General features: G+C 44.4%; 1 protein-coding gene across 1 annotated transcript in view; it reads left to right on the top strand.

Annotated features, from left to right (window-relative positions):
* Nucleotides 1–19,779, top strand: part of LOC141106759 (uncharacterized) — a 37,230-nt gene extending 17,451 nt beyond the window's left edge. Inside the window, exons 9-17 of the mRNA XM_073597686.1 lie at nucleotides 9,371–9,919; nucleotides 14,567–14,661; nucleotides 15,107–15,259; nucleotides 15,346–15,469; nucleotides 15,622–15,726; nucleotides 15,827–15,924; nucleotides 16,201–16,321; nucleotides 16,683–16,778; nucleotides 18,545–19,779. Coding sequence (XP_073453787.1) covers nucleotides 9,371–9,919; nucleotides 14,567–14,661; nucleotides 15,107–15,259; nucleotides 15,346–15,469; nucleotides 15,622–15,726; nucleotides 15,827–15,924; nucleotides 16,201–16,321; nucleotides 16,683–16,778; nucleotides 18,545–19,383 — 2,180 coding nt within the window. The 3' untranslated portion in view covers nucleotides 19,384–19,779. The remainder of the gene's footprint in view (nucleotides 1–9,370; nucleotides 9,920–14,566; nucleotides 14,662–15,106; nucleotides 15,260–15,345; nucleotides 15,470–15,621; nucleotides 15,727–15,826; nucleotides 15,925–16,200; nucleotides 16,322–16,682; nucleotides 16,779–18,544) is intronic.
* The last annotated feature ends 1,128 nt before the right edge of the window (nucleotides 19,780–20,907 follow it).

Raw genomic sequence — 20,907 nt, 5'->3', positions numbered from 1 at the left:
GTTATCCAAAGCACTCGTATATCAAAAGCAAATTTTCTCATAAGAAATAATGGAAACTTAGATGATTCGTTCCACAACCCTTCAGTTTATAGTCCATATGAAAAGATTATAGCAATGTGATAGGTTGTATAATCATAAAATGTCCATCCACAAATGGCAGCCTCCACAAGGGGATTAGAAGCAAAATCCATCAGGAGCTACAGAGTATAAAAGAGAAGAGAGGATCCTCTTATGCCGCGTACACACGACCGGACTTTCCGTCAGTAAACTCTGACGGTCTTTCAGACGGAGTTCCTCTGAAACGGACTTGCCTACACACGATCACACCAAAGTCCGTTTGTTTAGAACGCGATGACGTACGACGGGACTAGAACAAGGAAGTTCAATAGCCAATAGCTGCCCTTGCGTCATTTTTGGGCTGTCAGACTAGCATTCAGACGAGCGGTTTTCCCGCTAGAAATTGAGTCTGTCGGAAAGATTTGAAACATGTTCTATTTCTAGGTCCGTCAGAATTTTAGAAAGAAAAAGTCAGATTAAGCCCGCACACGATCGGAATGTCCGACGGAATGATTCCGTCTGACCTTTTCTGCCGGGAGGTCCGGTCGTGTGTACGCGGTAAGTGTTGCAATATACTGTATTTATCGGCATATAACACGCACTCCAATTTAAGAGGGAAGTTTCAGGAAAAAAACTTTTTTTTAAATAAACCATTTTGAAGCAAAATAATGGTCAGTGAGCATCAATGCAGCCTGATCTGTGCCCATCTGCAGCTTCAGTGCAGCCTGATCTGTGCCCATCTGCAGCTTCAGTGCAGCCTGATCTGTGCCCATCTGCAGCCTGATCTGTGCCCATCTGCAGCCTGATCTGTGCCCATCTGCAGCCTGATCTGTGCCCATCTGCAGCCTGATCTGTGCCCATCTGCAGCCTGATCTGTGTCCATCTGCAGCCTGATCTGTGTCCATCTGCAGCCTAATCAATGCCCATCAGCAGCCTTGCTCCTCACTGCAGCCTAATCAGTGCCCATCTGCAGTATTGCTCCTCAGTGCAGCCTGACCAGTGTCCATCTGGAGCCTTGCCGAAATATAGGCTGCCACCGAGGGTAAGGAGGGGACGAACGCTGCTGAAATAGAGCAGATCTCCTGTGTGCTCGGCGTCACGCCCAGTCACGCCCCTTGGCTCGGATCCTATGATGGACATAACGCCGGTCCAATGCCGGGATGTCAATGCTAGGAGCCGTCCAGGGGGCGGGACTGAGCGTTACTGCAAGCTGAGCCGAGTACACAGGAGATCCGGCTGTATTTCGGCAGGGCTCTTCCCCTCGGTGGCAGCCTATATCGGCGTATAACACGCACACACGATTTTCCCCCCTATTTTAAGGGTGAAAAAGTGCGCGTTATACGCCAATAAATACAGTAGTTACATTTAATGAAGGTAGAACATTTAGCATCTCACATGGTTGATGATTAAAAGAGGCACATCTAAGTATGCAGGCATCCCGGGTAAAGCTGTCCACATAGACCGTCCTCTGCACTGCTGGCTCTCACCGCTGTCGGTCTGCAATCGTGACCGGGAAGACTACCCAGCAATAGAGCGATCAGAAAGTGAGGCTGGGAGCACAGTGGAAGTGATGATGTCGATGGTGGTGAGGAGGACGGTCTATGTGGACATCTTTTCCCCGGATGCCTGCATACTTAGATGTGCCTGTTTTAATCATCAACCATGTGATTTGCTAAATGTTGTACCTTCATTAAATGTTACCACATTGCTACACTTAGAGGCGCCTCTCTTCTCTTTTATACTCAGTTGTGACATGACACTACTCGTATATGAGGACATCGCTCGCTTATCAAGTCAAAATTTATAAAACAAATTTGCTTGTCTTGCAAAACACTCTCAGACCAAGTTACTCTCAATCCATGGTTTTACTGTATACTATATTACCAAAAGTATTGTGTCGTCTGCCTTTACACGCACATGAACTTTAATGGCATCCCAGACTAAAGCCTTGTTCGGATTTGTCCGTTTTTTGTTGCATGTTAGTCTCATGTTGAAAGGTGAAGAGGTTACTCGCCATACTAAAATTCTCGTACGACAAAATACAACTTCAGAAGTGACGTAATGTGTTGATCAGTTTTGTATGTCTTCTTTTGTTTCTGAGCATGCGTAGTCTTGCTCTTACGTTTTTTTTCGGATGAAAACCGTACTAATTAAACAAAAATCAGACGTTGAGTTCACATACGGCAAAAATGTTATAGTCTGCACATCCAGCTTTTGTCTAACGATCCGAAAATCAGCAGATCGTTCGGACGAAATTTTACTGCCGATTTTCATATTGTGTGTACGGGCCTTTAGTCTGTAGGGCTTAATATTGAGTTGGCCCACCCTTTGCAGCTATAACAGCTTCAACTCTGGGAAGGCTGTCCACAAGGTTTAGGAGTGTGTCTATGGGAACGTTGGACCATTCTTCCAGAAGCGCATTTGTGAGGTAAGGCGCTGATGCTGGATGAGAAGGCCTGACTTGCAGTCTCCACTCTTAATTCATCCCATAGGTGTTCTATCGGGTTGAGGTCAGGAGCCAGGACTCTGTGCAGGCCAGTCAAGTTCCTCCACCCCAAACTCGCTCATCCATGTCTTTATGGACCTTGCTTTGTACACTGGTGCGCAGTCATGTTGGAACAGGAAGGGGCCATCCCCAAACTGTCCCCACATAGCTGGGAGCATGGAATTGTCCAAAATGTCTTGGTATGCTGACGCCTTAAGAGTTCCCTTCACTGGAACTAAGGGGCCAAGCCCAACCCCTGAAAAACAACCCCACACCATAATCCCCCCTCCACCAAATGATTTGGACCAGTGCACACAGCAAGGTCCATAAAGAGCAGCAGTTTCTCAAACGCAATTTTACATACTAACGCATAAATACATTTTATTGAATTTTTAATGCACACAAAGACAATACCCAAGTAAAATATCAAATATGGTGTTGCGCCAGGTAAATAGATACCAAACATGTCATACTTTCAAATTGCGCACATTTCTTGAAATGGCGCCAAACTTCGGTATTTAAAAATCTCCATAGATGTTTTATAAGCCTTTATTGGTTACCACTTTAGAGTTACACAGGAGGTCTGGTGCTAGAGTTATTGCTCTCGCTTTAACATTCGTGGCGATAACACATATGTAGTGGGATCACGGGTTATGTATGCGTATGGTACCAACGTGTGCGTTTGCCTTTGCACGCAAGCACAGGGGGATGGGGGTGCTTTCATTTTTTTATTTATTTATTAGTGGAACACTGGTACACTGGCAGATGTTTTTGTGCACTTGTACACTATGACAGATGTTGATCGTCGCCAGACAAACACTGACAGATGTCAATGTTGCCATGGAATGGAACACCATTGTACTATTACAGATGTTGATGGGACACTGACAGATGTTTTGTGCACTGGTACAGATGTTGATGGGACACTGACAGATGTTTTATACACTGGTACAGATGTTGACGGGACACTGACAGATGTTTTATACACTGGTACAGATGTTGATGGGACACTGACAGATGTTTTGTGCACTGGTACAGATGTTGATGGGACACTGAGAGATGATTTGTGCACTGGTACAGATGTTGATGGGACACTGACAGATGTTTTATACACTGGTACAGATGTTGATGGGACACTGACAGATGTTTTATACACTGGTACAGATGTTGATGGGACACTGACAGATGTTTTGTGCACTGGTACAGATGTTGATGGGACACTGAGAGATGATTTGTGCACTGGTACAGATGTTGACGGGACACTGACAGATGTTTTGTGCACTGGTACAGATGTTGATGGGGACACTGACAGATGTTTTGTGCACTGGTACAGATGTTGATGGGGACACTGACAGACGTTTTGTGCACTGGTACAGATGTTGACGGGACACTGACAGATGTTTTGTGCACTGGTACAGATGTTGATGGGACACTGACAGATGTTTTGTGCACTGGTACAGATGTTGATGGGACACTGAGAGATGATTTGTGCACTGGTACAGATGTTGACGGGACACTGACAGATGTTTTGTGCACTGGTACAGATGTTGATGGGACACTGACAGATGTTTTGTGCACTGGTACAGATGTTGACGGGACACTGACAGATGTTTTGTGCACTGGTACAGATGTTGATGGGACACTGACAGATGTTTTGTGCACTGGTACAGATGTTGATGGGACACTGACAGATGTTTTGTGCACTGGTACAGATGTTGATGGGGACACTGACAGATGTTTTGTGCACTGGTACAGATGTTGATGGGACACTGACAGATGTTTTGTGCACTGGTACAGATGTTGATGGGACACTGACAGATGTTTTGTGCACTGGTACAGATGTTGATGGGGACACTGACAGACGTTTTGTGCACTGGTACAGATGTTGATGGGACACTGACAGATGTTTTGTGCACTGGTACAGATGTTGATGGGACACTGACAGATGTTTTGTGCACTGGTACAGATGTTGATGGGGACACTGACAGATGTTTTGTGCACTGGTACAGATGTTGATGAGGACACTGACAGATGTTTTGTGCACTGGTACAGATGTTGATGGGGACACTGACAGACGTTTTGTGCACTGGTACAGATGTTGATGGGGACACTGACAGACGTTTTGTGCACTGGTACAGATGTTGATGGGGACACTGACAGATGTTTTGTGCACTGGTACAGATGTTGATGGGGACACTGACAGACGTTTTGTGCACTGGTACAGATGTTGATGGGACACTGACAGATGTTTTGTGCACTGGTACAGATGTTGATGGGGACACTGACAGATGTTTTGTGCACTGGTACAGATGTTGATGGGACACTGACAGATGTTTTGTGCACTGGTACAGATGTTGATGGGACACTGACAGATGTTTATGGGGCACAGACAGTGGTGCATGGTGTACTGTGTGGGGATGGCTGCAGTCTGTGTGATCTGTAACAGCTCTCTTGTGTAAAAGCATCACTTACACAGAGAGCTGTCAGCACAGGTTGCAGCATCCCCCACTCCCCCCTCCCGCACTGAGCTCAGTGGGGATTGCCGAGACAGACACATCATGTGATTGGGAGGGCCAATCACATCGCCAATATCCCAATTTGTAAAGGGCTGCGTCCGAAGATCGCAGCCATCACAGGATCGCGCCACATCCACTCAGAATGATGAAGCTTCTACCCGGCCATTTATGTACATTGGTCGGGTGGGAAGCAGGTAAAATATATTGGTGAAATGAAAAACAATATTTATTGTTTTTCATTTTACCAATATGTTTTAATAAATGTTACACTTAGGTACTGGCGCTTTTCTCTCCTTTTTTCCCCCGTTATCATTAACTAAGCTTGATCTTGATCCAGCGATGTGCATGAGAGCAGAGTCTCTCTCCCCTCTCATTGGCTCCTGCTGCTATCAATGAGGAGGGGGTGGGGCCAAGCCTTTTTTGGCTATGGACACATAGAGCTGGCTTGGGAGCAAACCCGCACGAGTGACTCCAGAGAAAGCGGCTTGCCATGGGGGCACTTGGCGGGAGGCAGGAGCCAGGAGTGCCAGGTGGGGGACCCAAGAAGAGGAGTATCGAAACTGCTGTGTAAAACCACTGCACAGCGCAGGTAAGTATAACATGTTTGTTATTAAAAAAAAAATATGGGCTTACAGTCACTTTAATCTTCAGGTTACACTACTGCCTACAGGAGGACTGAACACTGATATTTAACAAAAAAAAAAAAAAACTATAGGCCAGCCTATAACAACCCCTTCTACTACCAGATGCCTAATTTTTGTAGCAAAGAAGGACCAATAGTGTGTTCGTAAACACAGAGGGGTGGGGCCTACAGTATGTCCCAATGGATTCCAGGTAAAGATTTTATGGTGATTTAAAAAAATCCTATTTTCTTTGTTATCCATTGAGCCATATCCTCAATGTGCACAGATTGAGGATTAAAGCATTCCTAAAGGCATTTTTTTTTTAATTGAAACAATAAACATGTACTCACCTGCTCTGTGCAATGGTATTGCAGCCCCAAATCTCCTATTCTGGGGTCCCCTGCTGGCGCTCCTGGCTCCTCTTCTGTGTGTGCCCCTATAGCAAGCTGCTTTTGATGGGGACTGTATTGTAAGTAGATCCTGAGGTAGGGGATGACTCAGATGGGAACACTGATGTAAGGGAATACACTGATAAAAGAGGGGGACATTGTCTGGATGTGGTACAGTATGGGTTATGAGAGTCTCTCAGACACTGCTTTTTTGGGAAGACTGATTCCCTTTTTCCCATAAGGGTGCTCCGGTTTCTCATTACACCATCTATTAGTGGCTCAGGCAGACCATCACCAAAGGTCTCAAGGATCTGGTTACACCCTTTCCAGTCAAAGCACACTTCACTAGATCTGTGAGTGCTTTTTATGCCCCGTAGACACGGTCAGATTTTCCGCCAACAAATGTGTGTTGTTGGATTTTCCGAGCGTGTGTACACAAGTCCGTCGTAACAAAAATCTAAAGTACAAACACGCATGCTCGGAATGAATGCTGACTATTGAACCTTTTTATCGGCTTGCCGTGCGTCTTGTACATCACTACGTTCATAATTGTTGGCCAACATTTGTGTGACCGTGTGTATGCAAGACAAGTTGGAGCCAACAACCTTCAAACAAAATTCCACGGTTTTGTTGTCGGAAAGTTCGATCGTGTGTACGGGGAGTAAGACTTTTTGGCACATATGATCAATTTTTTGGGGTCTGTTAGCGATTGTTTATTGTGCTGCTCACCCTCAGTTCGACCATTTTTTTTACATCTCAAAAGGTTGAAGACTTCTATGTCCCTCAATGGATGAGAAAAAAATTGAATTTTTCTCAGGTACACACTGCACCTGTTGCTAGCTATACTGCCTTTATCATTCCCATTGTTTCTATCACAATAGCATTAGAGCAGGGAGTTGCCAAAAGAATCCCTGATCTCTCTTTCAGTTCTTCGGCTTCTATATTTCTGGAAAGAACATGTACCATTGACAATTCAAGATGAACCCCTCTTTGGTAGCTTCCCTTCCTATGGAAAGGCTCTAAGCTCCTTTAGTCTAGGACAGTAGGCTCGAAACTGTGGCCCATGACCCAGATGTGGCCCTTTGCTTGCCTTTATCTGGCCCTTGGGGCGCTATTTTTCCCACCGATACAAGACACTACTTTTCCCACTGACACCAACAATGAGGTACCATTCCTTTCACTGACTCCAATAGCTGGGCATCATTTCTCTCACTGACACCAATGATGAGCACTATTCCTTCCACTGACACCAACAATGGGACATACTGTATTTACCCCACTGACACCAATGATGGGGTACTATTCCTTTCACTGACACCAACAACAGGGCATCATTTCCTCCTACTGATATAAATTATGGAACACTATTCCTCCTGCTGATAACAATGATGGGACACTCTTTCTTTCACTGACACAAGGATGGCTCATCGGTTCTCTTACTATTACTAATTATGGGACACTATTCCTCCTGCTGACCAAAGGCACTAGGTAAATTTTCACTTCCACTGACCACCAAGCCTGAGGAATTTTTTACTCCTACCAACGCTGGGACACTGGCCATAGTGGCCCCCATTGTAGTCTGTAGGACATTAAACTGGCAATCTCTCTTTGTTTAGAAAGTTTAGAGACCCCTGGTCTAGGGGGTGTAAAACAGAGCAATGCTTATCTTAAATTTTGCCCCCAGCAGCCAAAGCTTAGCTTTCCTCTGTTCCCACTCAAGACCCAAAATGATGATGGACCCACAACGTATAACAGGTGAAGATGACAAGGTTTGTTGCCAGGCAGGGAGGAAGCCTACAGGGTCATGAAATAAGGTAATTCTGCCTACTCTATTTTCCTTAAACTGAAAGGCGTTAGAGCCTTACTATACAGCTGGGTGAGGACCTATCAAAGACATTTTACTTGTATGTATGCTCTAGATATTGCACCTTTCACACTACCATTTAGAATGTGATGTTGACCCTTTCAGGGTTATACTTTTCATATGTGTATTTGCCTGCCACTTTATTAGGTACACCTGGCCAGCACCGGGTTGGACCCCCTTTTTGCCTTCAGAACTGCCTTAATTCTTTGTGGCATAGATTCAACAAGGTGTTGGAAACATTCCTCAGAGATTTTGATCCATATTGACATGATAGCATCGCGCAGTTGCTGCAGATTTGTTGGCTGCACATCCATGATGCAAATCTCCACCACATCCAAAGGGTGCTCTATTTGATTGAGATCTGGTGACTGTGGAGGCCAGTGGAGTACAGTGAACTCATTGTCATGTTCAAAAAAACAGTTTGAGATGATTTAGGCTTTGTGACGTGCATTATTGTCAGGAGGATAGCCAGAGAAAAACTGGCAATGTCGCCAATACCTGGCATTGCTGCATCCTGCTTGCTCCTGTGCACATTGGCATGTGTGCCGTAGCGTGAGCAGGGCGCGATAGATTCTGGTGCCCACCAGCCTTTAAAAGAACAGCAGCCCTGCTCGCTGGTTGCTGGATGATTGTCAGCCCCCCCCCTGTGTTCCTGTGCTTCTGTGTATTCTGCAACTGGATTCCCTGTTACCAACCCAGCTTGCCTTTGACCTATCTTGTCTCCATCTCTGGATCTGACCCCTGGCTTGTGTTACTGACTGCACTGCTGCCTGTTTGCCTGGGTATGACCCAGGCTTGTGATACTGACTCCACTGCTGCCTGATTACTTGTGTATGACCTCTTGTTGTTCCTGATCCTGCTACTGTCCTTGCTCCTGACTGATCACCCGTGCATGACCCCTGGTCTGGCTCCTGAACCTGTTTCCTGTCTCATCCTGCTGTCAAGTACGCCTGGAACTTCTGAGGGACACCTGCCCTGCAGTGCATCCTGCCATTATTTTGTGATCATCTTCTCAGGTTATCACAGCTGGCAACCCATGCTTCTTTGGGCACAGCATTTCCTGTTATTACCTATAGGGGTGTTCTGCACTCAGCCGCAAAGGGAGCCCTCTCAGCACCTCTGACCAGGTACATGACAGTATCATCCAGCCAACATGTCAGAGGCCGAAAGAGGTGCTTCCCCACTCGAGGCTTTGTGCCACAGACCTTACAAAAGCAGTGAAGAGTCTACAGGAAGGATACTTCCAGTTGGAGGGTCGCCTGCAAATTTTACTGTGTCGTCTGCTCCTGCTTACCCTAGCCCACCTTATGCCAGCACTGCATCTGCCTCACCAGTTTAGGAACATGCAACCTCCACAACCTACTGTGATGGTTCCACCTCCTGAACCAAGGGTACCAACCTTCAAGAATGCCTGCTTGTTATTTTTGGCCCTTCAGCCAAGGACTTTTTCCTTAGAGACTGTGGGTTCATTATATCTCTGTTGTCTAATGAATCTCAGGCTTGGACCCACAACTTGCTGGAACAGAAGAGTCCTGTTGTTAACTCTGTCAACACATTCTTTGAATCCATGGCACAACTTTATGACAACCTGCAATATATGGCCACCGCTGAAGCTCCCCAGAATACCTTACAGCAGGGACAGTGCCCGGAGGAAGCTCTCAAAGTTGTGCTGGCTCGAGTAGAGACCCCCTCTTCATTAGAAAGACTCAATCAGCTGGCTATTCAGCTCGACAGATGCCTGCAAGAGCTGTGGTCAGAATGGACCCAAGCTTTCAGGCCTACATGGATGTTGCCCAAAATTCCATCTGCTCCTACATCTGCCTCTGCACCTTCCACCACAGCTGCTTTTGAAGTAGATCCTATGCAGATTGGCCTGGTTTGCTCTTCCTTAACCCTTGATGAGAGACTACGCCATCGGCAAGCCAATTTTTGTCTGTGCTGTGGAGGAGCCGAACATTTTCTGCGCAACTGTCCTGTGAGACCCAGTAAGTCTTCTCCAAGTATTCTTGCGTACTTCCAGGTCTCTGGATCTTCTCCATCTTACCCATACATTTAGCTGATGGTTCCATGCCCAGTTTAGGACCTGTCACACAAGAAACTGCACCGGTTTTCACTTTGACAGAATCCGTCCACCAGGAATGAATCTGTTTTGATGTCCTATGTTCTCCAATGTTCCCTGTTATGCTGGGAATTCTGTGGCTGTGGGCACATAACCCACAGATCAACTGGGTCAAAAAAGAAGTGTCCTTTACACCCACTTACTGCATGCAGCACTGCTTCACCCCTGAATCCAGAGACTGTCTAACCTCCAGCCAGTACCCAGCATAAGCCAGAGTGTTCCGCCAGCTTAACACGACTTTCTGGACGTTTTCGGATAAAGGGAAGATTCTGGACAGCCACACTCAAAATCAAATGCCTTTTGGTAATAAAAAAATGTGTAAAAGTGGATATGCATAAATATATATATAAATATATATATATATATATATATATATATATATATATATATATATATATATATATATATATATATATATATATATATGTTTGGAAGATGCTATCTGCAAAGACCCAAAAACATTTAATGAAACATCCATTGAATATAATCAAAAAATGAAAAAATACTTAATGTTGGATATTAAACCAAAGTGCATATGTGTATATGTGTTGGAATAAAAATACTCGATATAAAACATATCCATATAGACATTTATATAGTGGAGAAAGTGAAAACGAGGATATGTATTATAAATAGAGACGTGAACTACTGTGAAAATAATATGAAAAAAGTGAAAAATGTAAAGTGGAATGATGTAATGGTAAACGAACATCCGAGTCCATATAAACATGCGTATCTCCAGGTGAGGAACACTAAGCATGTGAGCATAGACATACATGTGCGTGAATATATAACAAAAAACTACATATGAAAATATGAAAATATGGGAGCATGAAAATGCCAATGACCACACATCTACTGTACAAAGACATGTATTAAACAAAGGATGCAAATGCATTCAAGAAGTTGTCTCATGTCTGTGACCTATATATAAATCTGAAAACTTCATTAGTAAAATTATTACTGAAAATGAGTATGGCTCATAAATATATATATATATATATATATAGGAAAAGAAGTGGCTTCTAGATGTAAACTATTCAGAAAATGGCTACTACCTGTAAAATTCTTATACTATTTCATACATAATTGAATGTACATAAACAAACATATCATTACTAAAACCTTGAATTTAAAACATTAGATATTATAAACAAATATCACAAATATATGCACTAAATTTAAATGTGCCTCCATGTCTATTTATCTATCCAAGTGTCCGTATTTTTTAGCTCAAAAGTTTTTTTCCACATAAAAATATATTGGGGTCACTACACCTCAGAAACCATGGTATGAGCATATGTGTACTTAAAATGGACAACTATAGAAAGACACAGAGAAAAATGAGGCAGAACTGGATGTTATATTCACTAAGAAATGTATGTTGATATACTAAGAAATCTAGCATATTGACATCTACCCCAGACAAAATTGTATGAAAAATCGCATAAAAAAATCACATAAAGACAAAAAAACAAAAATAATACCAGTAACCTGCATGAAAATTGCACGCATATTACATGGGAACAACCCACAACAACCAAAAGTTGTAAAAAGCCTGTAATGTTTCTGGACATTTTCGACTAAAAAAAGGCTGATATTCTTCCACCTCATCGATCATACGACTACCCAATTGACTTACTCCCTGGTGCTGAAATCCCTTTTGGGTGCATATTCCCTCTATTCGAAATTGTCAATGAGAACTTGGAAAAGAGATTTATCCATCTATCCTCTTCCCCTGCTGGTGCCGGTATATTCTTTATTGAGACGAAAGACCACACACTGAGGTCATGTGTGGACTAGAGGGAGCTTAACAAAATCACTATAAAAAATAGTTATCCGCACCCTCTCATCTTTTCCCTGCAGTGCATCCTGCCTTTCCCTGCCATTATCTGGTGATTATCTTCTCAGCTCTTCAGGTTATCACAGCTGGCAACGTATGCTTCTTTGGGCATAGCATCTCCTGTTATCACCTTCAGCCCAGGTTCACACTAGCGCGATCTTTGACATTGTATGTAATTCGGACCCGCACTGCAGGTGCCGATTACATCCAATGTTTGTGAGATGCGAGTTCAGCCATGCAGTTGTATGGCTGAACTCGCATTAAATTTGCAGGAAAAAAAGTGCAGGGAGCCTGTGCGAATTGTAGCCTCAGTTTCCTGTCCTGCTGACAGGAGTGGCACCCGATGTGGTCTTCTCCTGCTGTAGCCCATCTGCTTTAACTGCTTGCTGATCAATTGACGGCCAGGCGGTGCAGCTCTCGTTGCGTGAGGGCGTCATATGACGGCCTTGCTTTCCCGGCCCACCTGGGGACCCGGTGCACGAGCCCGGCGCCCGTGATGTCCGCAGGGCACCCCCGATTCGAGCAGGACCGTGAATCTGTGTGTGTAAACACACAGGTCCAGGTCCTGTCAGAGGAGAGGAGACCGATGGTGTGTTCTCAGTACAGAGGAACACCGATCGGTTCCCTCCCCTTGAGAATCCCCTCCCCCTACAGTTAGAATCACTCCCTAGGAACATAATTAACCCCTCGATTACCCCCTAGTGTTAACCCCTTCCCTGCCAGTCACATGTATACAGTAATCAATGCATTTTTATAGCACAGATTGCTGTATAAATGTGAATGGTCTCAAAAATGTGTCAAAAGTGTTCGATATGACCGCCGCAATATCGCAGTCACGATAAAAATCGCTGCCATTACTAGTAAAAAAAAAAAAATAATAATAAAAAAATATATTTTGTAGACGCTATGACTTTTGCGCAAACCAATCAATATACGCTTATTGCAATTTTTTTTTACCAAAAATATGTAGAAGATTATATATCGGCCTAAACTGAGGAAAAAATTAGTTTTAAAGAAAAAAAAATTGGATATTTATTATAGAAAAAATTAAAAAATATTGTGTTTTTTTCAAACTTGTCACTCTTCTTTTGTTTATAGCGCAAAAAATAAAAACCGCAGAGGTGATCAAATATCACCAAAAGAAAGCTCTGTTTGTGGGGAAAAATGATACCAATTTCATTTGGGTACAGTTTTGCATGACCGCGCAATTGTCATTCAAAGTGTGACAGCGCTGAAAGCTGAAAAATGGCCTGGGCAGGAAGGGGGTGAAAATGCCCTGTATTGAGGTGATTAAGGTTGTTGTGCGTTTAGAGCTGGTATTCTGCATACCTTGGTTGTAACAAATGGTTATTTGAGTTACTGTTGCCTTTCTATCATCTCAAACCAGTCTGCCCATTCTCCTCTGACCTCTGGCATCAACAAGGCATTTTTCTCCACACAACTCCTTTAGCAGGGCAGAAATAGTAGCCACTAAGGCTACTTTCACACTGGGGCGGGGGGGGCATTATCAGTAAAGCCCCGCTAGTTTTAGAGGCACTTTACCACTGTTATAGCGGCGCTTTTCGGCCGCTAGCGGGGCGCTTTTAACCCCCCCGCTAGCGGCTGAGAAAAGGGTTAAAAGCTCCCGAAAAGCGCCGCTGCCGAATCGCTTTGCAGGCGCTTCAGCATTGCTGCGCATTGATTTCAATGGGCAGGGGCGATGGAGGAGCGGTGTATACACCGCTCCCGCACCGCCCCAAAGATGCTGCTTGCGGGACTTTTTCTCCTATCCTGCAAGCATACCGCCCCAGGGTGAAAGCACTCAGGCTTTCACACTGGTTCTGCAAAAGGGGCACATTTTAGGCGCTTTACAGGTGCTATTTTTAGCGCACAAACATCTGTAAAGCACCTCAGTGTGAAAGTGACCTTAAATAACGATTAGATATAGCTAAAAAAAATGAATACAATAGATAGCTAGATAGATATAGATACATAAATATATATTATAAAGTGTATATACAATATATATAGCAATAAAAAAGAACAACAATTATTAAAAAAAAATCTACTTTAGCAGGGCAAAGATAGTAGCCAATACAGTAAATATATATTTATCTATAATCAGGAGCACATCTGCCATGTGAGGGCAGGAAGTGTCTCCGTGCAGAAAGGCTGTCGGCCATTTTGTTGTAGCCCAGAGCCAGAGGAATTGTTAGCCGAAATTTTTTCAGTTCAAAGCACTTCCTGATGGGGTTGTAACGCTGGAGGATGCGTGAGGAGGAGGTAATGATGTCTTCTTATTATGTGAGAAGGGTGTCCCAGTACTCTGTTTGGACTGGATAGAGAAGGAGGGTCAGTACTATTGTGGGTCAGGTCAGGTGTCCCCTATAGTCAGGGGTCAGCAGGCTCTGCACTGGAGGAGGGATTGGTCTCCTCTGCTGTACTGGGATCTCTGTAGAGACAATGATTATTACAGAGTGGATTTATGGCCATACTTCTGTTCATCAGTACAGAGCTACAACCCTTTTTTGGCTGAAGCCTCCTTTGAGAAATAGATTTAAAAGATGAGCAATGCTTGCTTTTATATTTGGGTTCATATTTATTTTTTAGTATTGCCCCTTTCTATTTCATAGAACAGAAAACACAACTCGATTCAAGGTAAAATAATAATACTAGGAAAAACTTCAGCATAAATCACCTGCCTAAAGATGGAGATGGAGAGGAAACATACAACAGAGAGGATACTAAACCTCACCATGGAGATCATCTACCTGCTGACCGGAGAGGTGAGGAGGATTCTGGGAGGTCACATGACATCACTCTTATCTCTATTAATAAAATACAGACCTGACCGGAGAGGTGAGGAGGATTCTGGGAGGTCACATGACATCACTCTTATCTCTATTAATAAAACGCTGACCTGACCTGAGAGGTGAGGAGGATTCTGGGAGGTCACATGACATCACTCTTATCTCTATTCATAAAACAGACCTGACCGGAGAGGTGAGTAGGATTCTAGAAAGTCACATGACATCATTCTTATCTCTATTAATAAAACACAGAGCTGAACGGAGAGGTGAGGAGGATTTTGGGAGATCACATGACACCACTCTTATCTGTAGTAATAAAACATAGACATGGCCAATGAGGTGAAACGGATGGTAGATGTATTAAATTGAATGCATTGAAAATGTTTAGTTTAAATGCTGTTATATTTTGCTTTCAATGTAGAATTATATAGCTTTCAAGTTATCTGAAGGCTTGGTTGCTTCCAATATGGCGAAGATTCGAAGCCCCGTTATGGAGCCTCCATCTAACTCACTGAGAAAGAACAAGAAGGTCCAGGAAGTCACCAGTGAGATCATTGAGCTGCTGACGGGAGAGGTGAGCGGTGGTGGGAATTCTGGGACATTATCCAGTAACAGACAAGGGATGTGTCTGGATGGTGACTGTATCATTGTGTGTGTCAGGTTCTTATAAGGTGTCAGGATGCAGCTGGTTGTTTCTCCATGGAGGAGTGGGATTATTTAGGAGGACACATGGATCTGTTCAAGGACATCACGATGGCGAACCGGCCACCCCTCACATCACCAGGTAAGAGGAGACTTTAATTTCTTGTAAGGATCCAATTCAATTTTTATTTCTCAATGGTACCAACATCTCCAACTAAAGTTCTTCCCATCCTCATACACACAATCAGATCAGTATGGGTTCCAATAACCTATTCACTAGTTTTTGGATTGTAGGAGAAAACCAGTCTGCCTGGAGGAAATGTGCACCAAGATGGGGAGAGCCTACAAACTTTATGCAGGAAGTTTCCATGGTGGGACCCCAGGCCTCGGCATTTCAAGGCAAGAGTGGTTATTACTTGAAACATTGCCCCTCTGCACATCACATCTGATATAAAGACATAGAAACAATGTATTCAGTCAGTGTGTGTATTTCCTACAGATGGATCTAGTAACAGAAATGCCCCAGACAGATGTCCCCGTCCTCTGTATTCCTGGAATTCCACTCGGGAACAACACAAGATCCCTCATCATTATCAGGTAGAGTCTAAAAGGTGATATTAAAGTTTAGCTAAAATGTCTCTGACATGCACCTCTTCACCCTGAATTTCCTGGATTGAGTTCATGGATACACATCATGCTCATAACATAACCAGCCATAAAATATCTTCACTATCCAGTCTATTCAAGCTTGATTACTTTCTGTATTTGCAGTAAAGAATCTATTTACCTCTGATTATTACAGAAGCAATTTTTGCTTTTATGTTTGATGGTAATAGGATAACGATTGAAGGAATGTTTCTCATTCTTGTGTAGGTTTCATTGGATGCACGCCAGATTGACAGTAGAACAGAAGCTAGAAAGGAAGTAGAAGAGGTATATGTGAGGGATCATGAGCCATGTAAGGTGGTGGAAATCCCTTCAGAGGTCAGCACAGGTGAGTAATAAGCTCAAAGTTCAGAAAAGAGTCTCAGATTCTCCTTGTTCGGTCACTACAAAAAATCTCTTCTTCTCCCCTCTCCTCTATCGGTGGACAGTAATGGGGAGACAGTATGTGCCCAGTGGGGGAGTCAGGAGCCATCAGCCTCTATTAGACTCCAACTCTCCTCCTCACATCTTGTCATTGTGTGTTACCAGCCAAGAGACATGGCCAGGAGGATCAGAAAACCAAAGGATCATCAGACCTGGGGGTTACTACTGAGTGGGGGATTAGCTGAGCTGGGGGGTTACCACACACTCTCTCTGGGGTCTCTCATACATCTCAGTACAGGGGGCTTCACTCTCATCTTTATTCACAGAGACCAGAGCAAGTGCTATAGATGTCAGTGCGGAGGACGATGAAGTAATATGTGTGAAGATTGAGGAGGATGAAATGCCTATAAATATTAGCACAGGTGAGCCATACACAGGTGGTACTGAATGAAAAATTAAAAATCTTGTACAGCATCTATGAAAGCTATTTTCAACTTCTAATAATGTATGTTCCCTTCGTGGGCCTCTGCCATGTATCCAAAAGAATTACCATTTCCTCAAATTTAGGTTTTTCCTAGTTGTAATTTCCTAGACAGAGAGGTCCATAGCTTCAAGAGAGTGCATTAGGAGGTGCCTTCATGTCCCTATAGAGAGAGGTCCAGTGAGGTGCCTTCATGTCCCTACACAGAGAGGTCCTATGGCTTCAAAGGCACTAGGAGGTGCCTTTCTGTCCCTAAAACGAGAGGGCCAATGAAGTACCTTCATGTCCATACACAGAGAGGTCTCATGGCTTTAAGAGAGTGCACTAGAAGGTGCCATTTGTGTCTCTACCCAGAGAGGTTCTATGGCTTCCAATGGGTGCACCAGGAGGTGCCATTGTGTCCCTACACAGAGAGGTCCAATGGCTTCCAGAGAGTGTACTAAAAGGTGCCTTCATGTCCCTACACAAAGAGGTCCCATGGCTTCAAGAGAGTGCACCAGGAGGTGCCTTCTTGTCCCTACACAGAAAGGGTCAATGAGGTGCCTTTTTTCCCTACACAGAGAGGTCTATAGCTTCAAGACTGTACACCAGGAGGTGCTTTCATGGCCCTACACAGAGTGGTCCAATGAGATGCCTACATGTCCTTACACAGAGAGGTCCCATGGCTTCCAGAGAGTGCACTAGGCGGTGCCTTCATGTCCCTACACAGAGAGGTCCCATGGGTTCAAGAGAGTGCACTAGAATGTGTCTTCGTGTCCCTACACAGAGAGGGTCAATGAGGTCTCTTCATGTCCCTACACAGAGAGGTCCAATGGCTTCCAGAGAGTGCACTAGGCGGTGCCTTCATGTCCCTACACAGAGAGGTCCCATGGGTTCAAGAGAGTGCACTAGAATGTGCCTTCGTGTCCCTACACAGAGAGGGTCAATGAGGTCCCTTCATGTCCCTACACAGAGAGGTCCCATGGCTTCCAGAGAGTGCACTAGGCGGTGCCTTCATGTCCCTACACAGAGAGGTCCCATGGGTTCAAGAGAGTGCACTAGAATGTGCCTTCGTGTCCCTACACAGAGAGGGTCGATGAGGTCCCTTCATGTCCCTACACAGAGAGGTCCCATGGCTTCCAGAGAGTGCACTGGGCGGTGCCTTCATGTCCCTACACAGAGAGGTCCCATGGGTTCAAGAGAGTGCACTAGAATGTGCCTTCGTGTCCCTACGCAGAGAGGGTCAATGAGGTCCCTTCATGTCCCTACACAGAGAGGTCCCATGGCTTCCAGAGAGTGCACTAGGCGGTGCCTTCATGTCCCTACACAGAGAGGTCCCATGGGTTCAAGAGAGTGCACTAGAATGTGCCTTCGTGTCCCTACGCAGAGAGGGTCAATGAGGTCCCTTCATGTCCCTACACAGAGAGGTCCCATGGCTTCCAGAGAGTGCACTAGGAGGTGCCTTCATGTCCCTACATAGGTCCAGTGGGTTCAAGAGAGTGCACAAAGAAGTGCCTTCAAGTCCCTTCACAAAGAGATCCCATGGCTTCAAGAGCGTGGACTAGAATGTGCCTTTGTGTCCCTACACAGGGAGGGCCAATGAGGTGCCTTCATGTCCCTACACAGAGAGGTCCCTAAGAAATAGTACATTTTAAAACACTTTTCATGTAAATAAGCTTGTGTTTAACAATACTTCAACCCTACCTCTCCCACTCCTTTTTACTGCAGATGTTCAAGGCAGTGGTTATAACCCAAAGAAACACCATATTCTCTTTCCAGAAAATGAAATAGATGGTAATGACATCACAACAGCGGCTCTGGAGAAAAACCCTGTTACCTCAAATCGCCATCCAGTACTTCTCAGTTCAGATCTATTTTCTCATCCCTCCACACATGGAATGAGTTTAACCAATCAGCCACCTCCTCTAACCCATCTTCCAAATCACAGAGCGGGTCCAGTGTTCCCGTGTTCCATTTGCGGCAAATGTTTTAGCTGGAAAGGAAGTCTCGTTGAACATCAGAGGATTCATACCGGAGAGAAGCCGTACTCATGCTCGGAATGCGGGAAATGTTTTTCCAAAAAGACCAAACTTACTTTACATCAGAGAACCCACACAGGAGAGAGGCCATATGGATGCACAGAATGTGGGAAACGTTTCGCCAGGAGGGACCATCTTACTATACACCAGAGGACCCACACAGGCGTGAAGCCGTATTCATGTACGGAGTGCGGAAAGTGTTTTAGCCAGAGAGCCTTTCTGATCGTACACCAGAGGGCACACACGGGGGTGAAGCCATACTCATGTACGGAGTGTGGGAAGTGTTTTACCGGAAAAGCCCATCTTATTGCACACCAGAGAACTCATACGGGGGAAAAGCCGCATTCGTGCTCAGAATGTGGAAAATGTTTTACTGAAAGGTCTCAACTTCTCAGGCATCGAATGAGTCACTCGGGTGTCCGTCAATATTCATGTCCTGTGTGCGAGAGGAATTTTACCAGCAAATCCAGTTTGGATAGACATTTGCCCCTCCACACAAGCAGTAACCCGCACGCGTTTCCCGAGTGAGTAAAACAGTTCTTCTGGCTCTTATTGGCCCGGAGACTCCTGTGTCAAAAAACGCCAGGCAAGCAACTTGCGTGCACACAGGTGTTTTCTACATTTGCGCTAAATCTTTATATTTCTTGATGCAGAAAGAAAACTCCTTCTTTTTTGCCTATTTGTGGACATGAATGATAGCATATGGCTATTACTTTTATTTTTCTTTCTTGACTACAGTTTATATTTACTGGTTCAGTTTTTGGCATTGTAGCCAACTGAAAGGAGGTGTGTTTTATTTGTTCTAGTTTAAGCATTCCTTAAATTGGTTGCATAATGTTCTTTTAGATGAATTCAATGAAAAAGAAACTGACAGAGCATGTAGTGACAGTAGTATAAAAATACAATATTTAGAGGCTGATACTTATTTATCTGTCTCTTATTTGTCTTTGTTCTCTTTAGACAAGTGTAGTTGCTTAGAGGTGACACAGCGCTTCACATATATGTTTTACATTCACATCAGTCCCTGCCCTTAAGGAGCTTCCAATCTAAAGTCCCTAAAGCCCGGTACAGACAGGCAGAATGTTGGGAAACATTTTCCGGTTCAAAAAAAAATGGCCGACATTCGGCCTGTGTGTATGTCTTTCTGTTCGACAGAAGCCGGCCGGCTTCTGTCAGATGTGCATGCTGGAAAACCAGCAGCCGACCGGCTCCCGATTAGCGCTCTCAGCCAATGGCAGAGAGCGCTGATCAGAGTGTTCTGGTGAGTGCCCGTCCCCCTGTCAAAACACAACAGCTCAGTGGGGGAGATTGCTGAACTAACCCCGCATGGTTAGTACGGCTCCGACCAGGGCTGACAGTTTTTTTTCGTACAACCTAAAAAAAACTGTAGTGTGTACCGTACCCGGCTTAACTCACATTCATACACATACTAGGGCCAATTTAGACAGGAGACAATTAACCTACCAGCATGTCTTTGGAGTGTGGGAGGAAACTGGAGTACCCAGAGGAAACCCACGCAGGCACAGAGAGAACATGCCATCTCCAGGTAAGTAGTGTCATGGTTGATATTCAAACCGGCGACCCTAGTGCTGCCAGGCGGAAGTGGCTCTCATTTGAGCAATTCTGTTTATGACATGGCTTGGGATAGATATTGACTAGATAAGATTGTCCACATGGAATTATATTTAGCAAATATACCTGGGGCTTAGTACATTTGACTACAACTACAGTTGGATGGAGTCTGTCCGGTAATGTCTACCAACTAATAAACATAAAGTTTAATTCTCTTTCCTTTGATGGTTCCACTGGTAACCAAAGTATCACTTTTATCTGGACTGATCCTTTATTAATGATGGCTGGAAAGCTACACAAATGTCATGCAGATAATATTGCAGCTAGGAACTAAAGCCAGGACCCCCGGAACTGCCATGGAACAATTGTAAAGTACAAAGTTCCTTAGTCCTACCATACAGATCTGGACTTATGCCCCTTTTACACGGGTGGACCAATCGGGTCCGCCTGTCAGTTTTTTAGGCAGACCCTAAGAACCAT

Source organism: Aquarana catesbeiana, linkage group LG08 (genome assembly GCF_042186555.1).
Source record: "Aquarana catesbeiana isolate 2022-GZ linkage group LG08, ASM4218655v1, whole genome shotgun sequence".
Taxonomy (NCBI): domain Eukaryota; kingdom Metazoa; phylum Chordata; class Amphibia; order Anura; family Ranidae; genus Aquarana; species Aquarana catesbeiana.
Note: the sequence above shows the minus strand (reverse complement) of the source record. Positions and strands in the feature narration are given on the sequence as shown.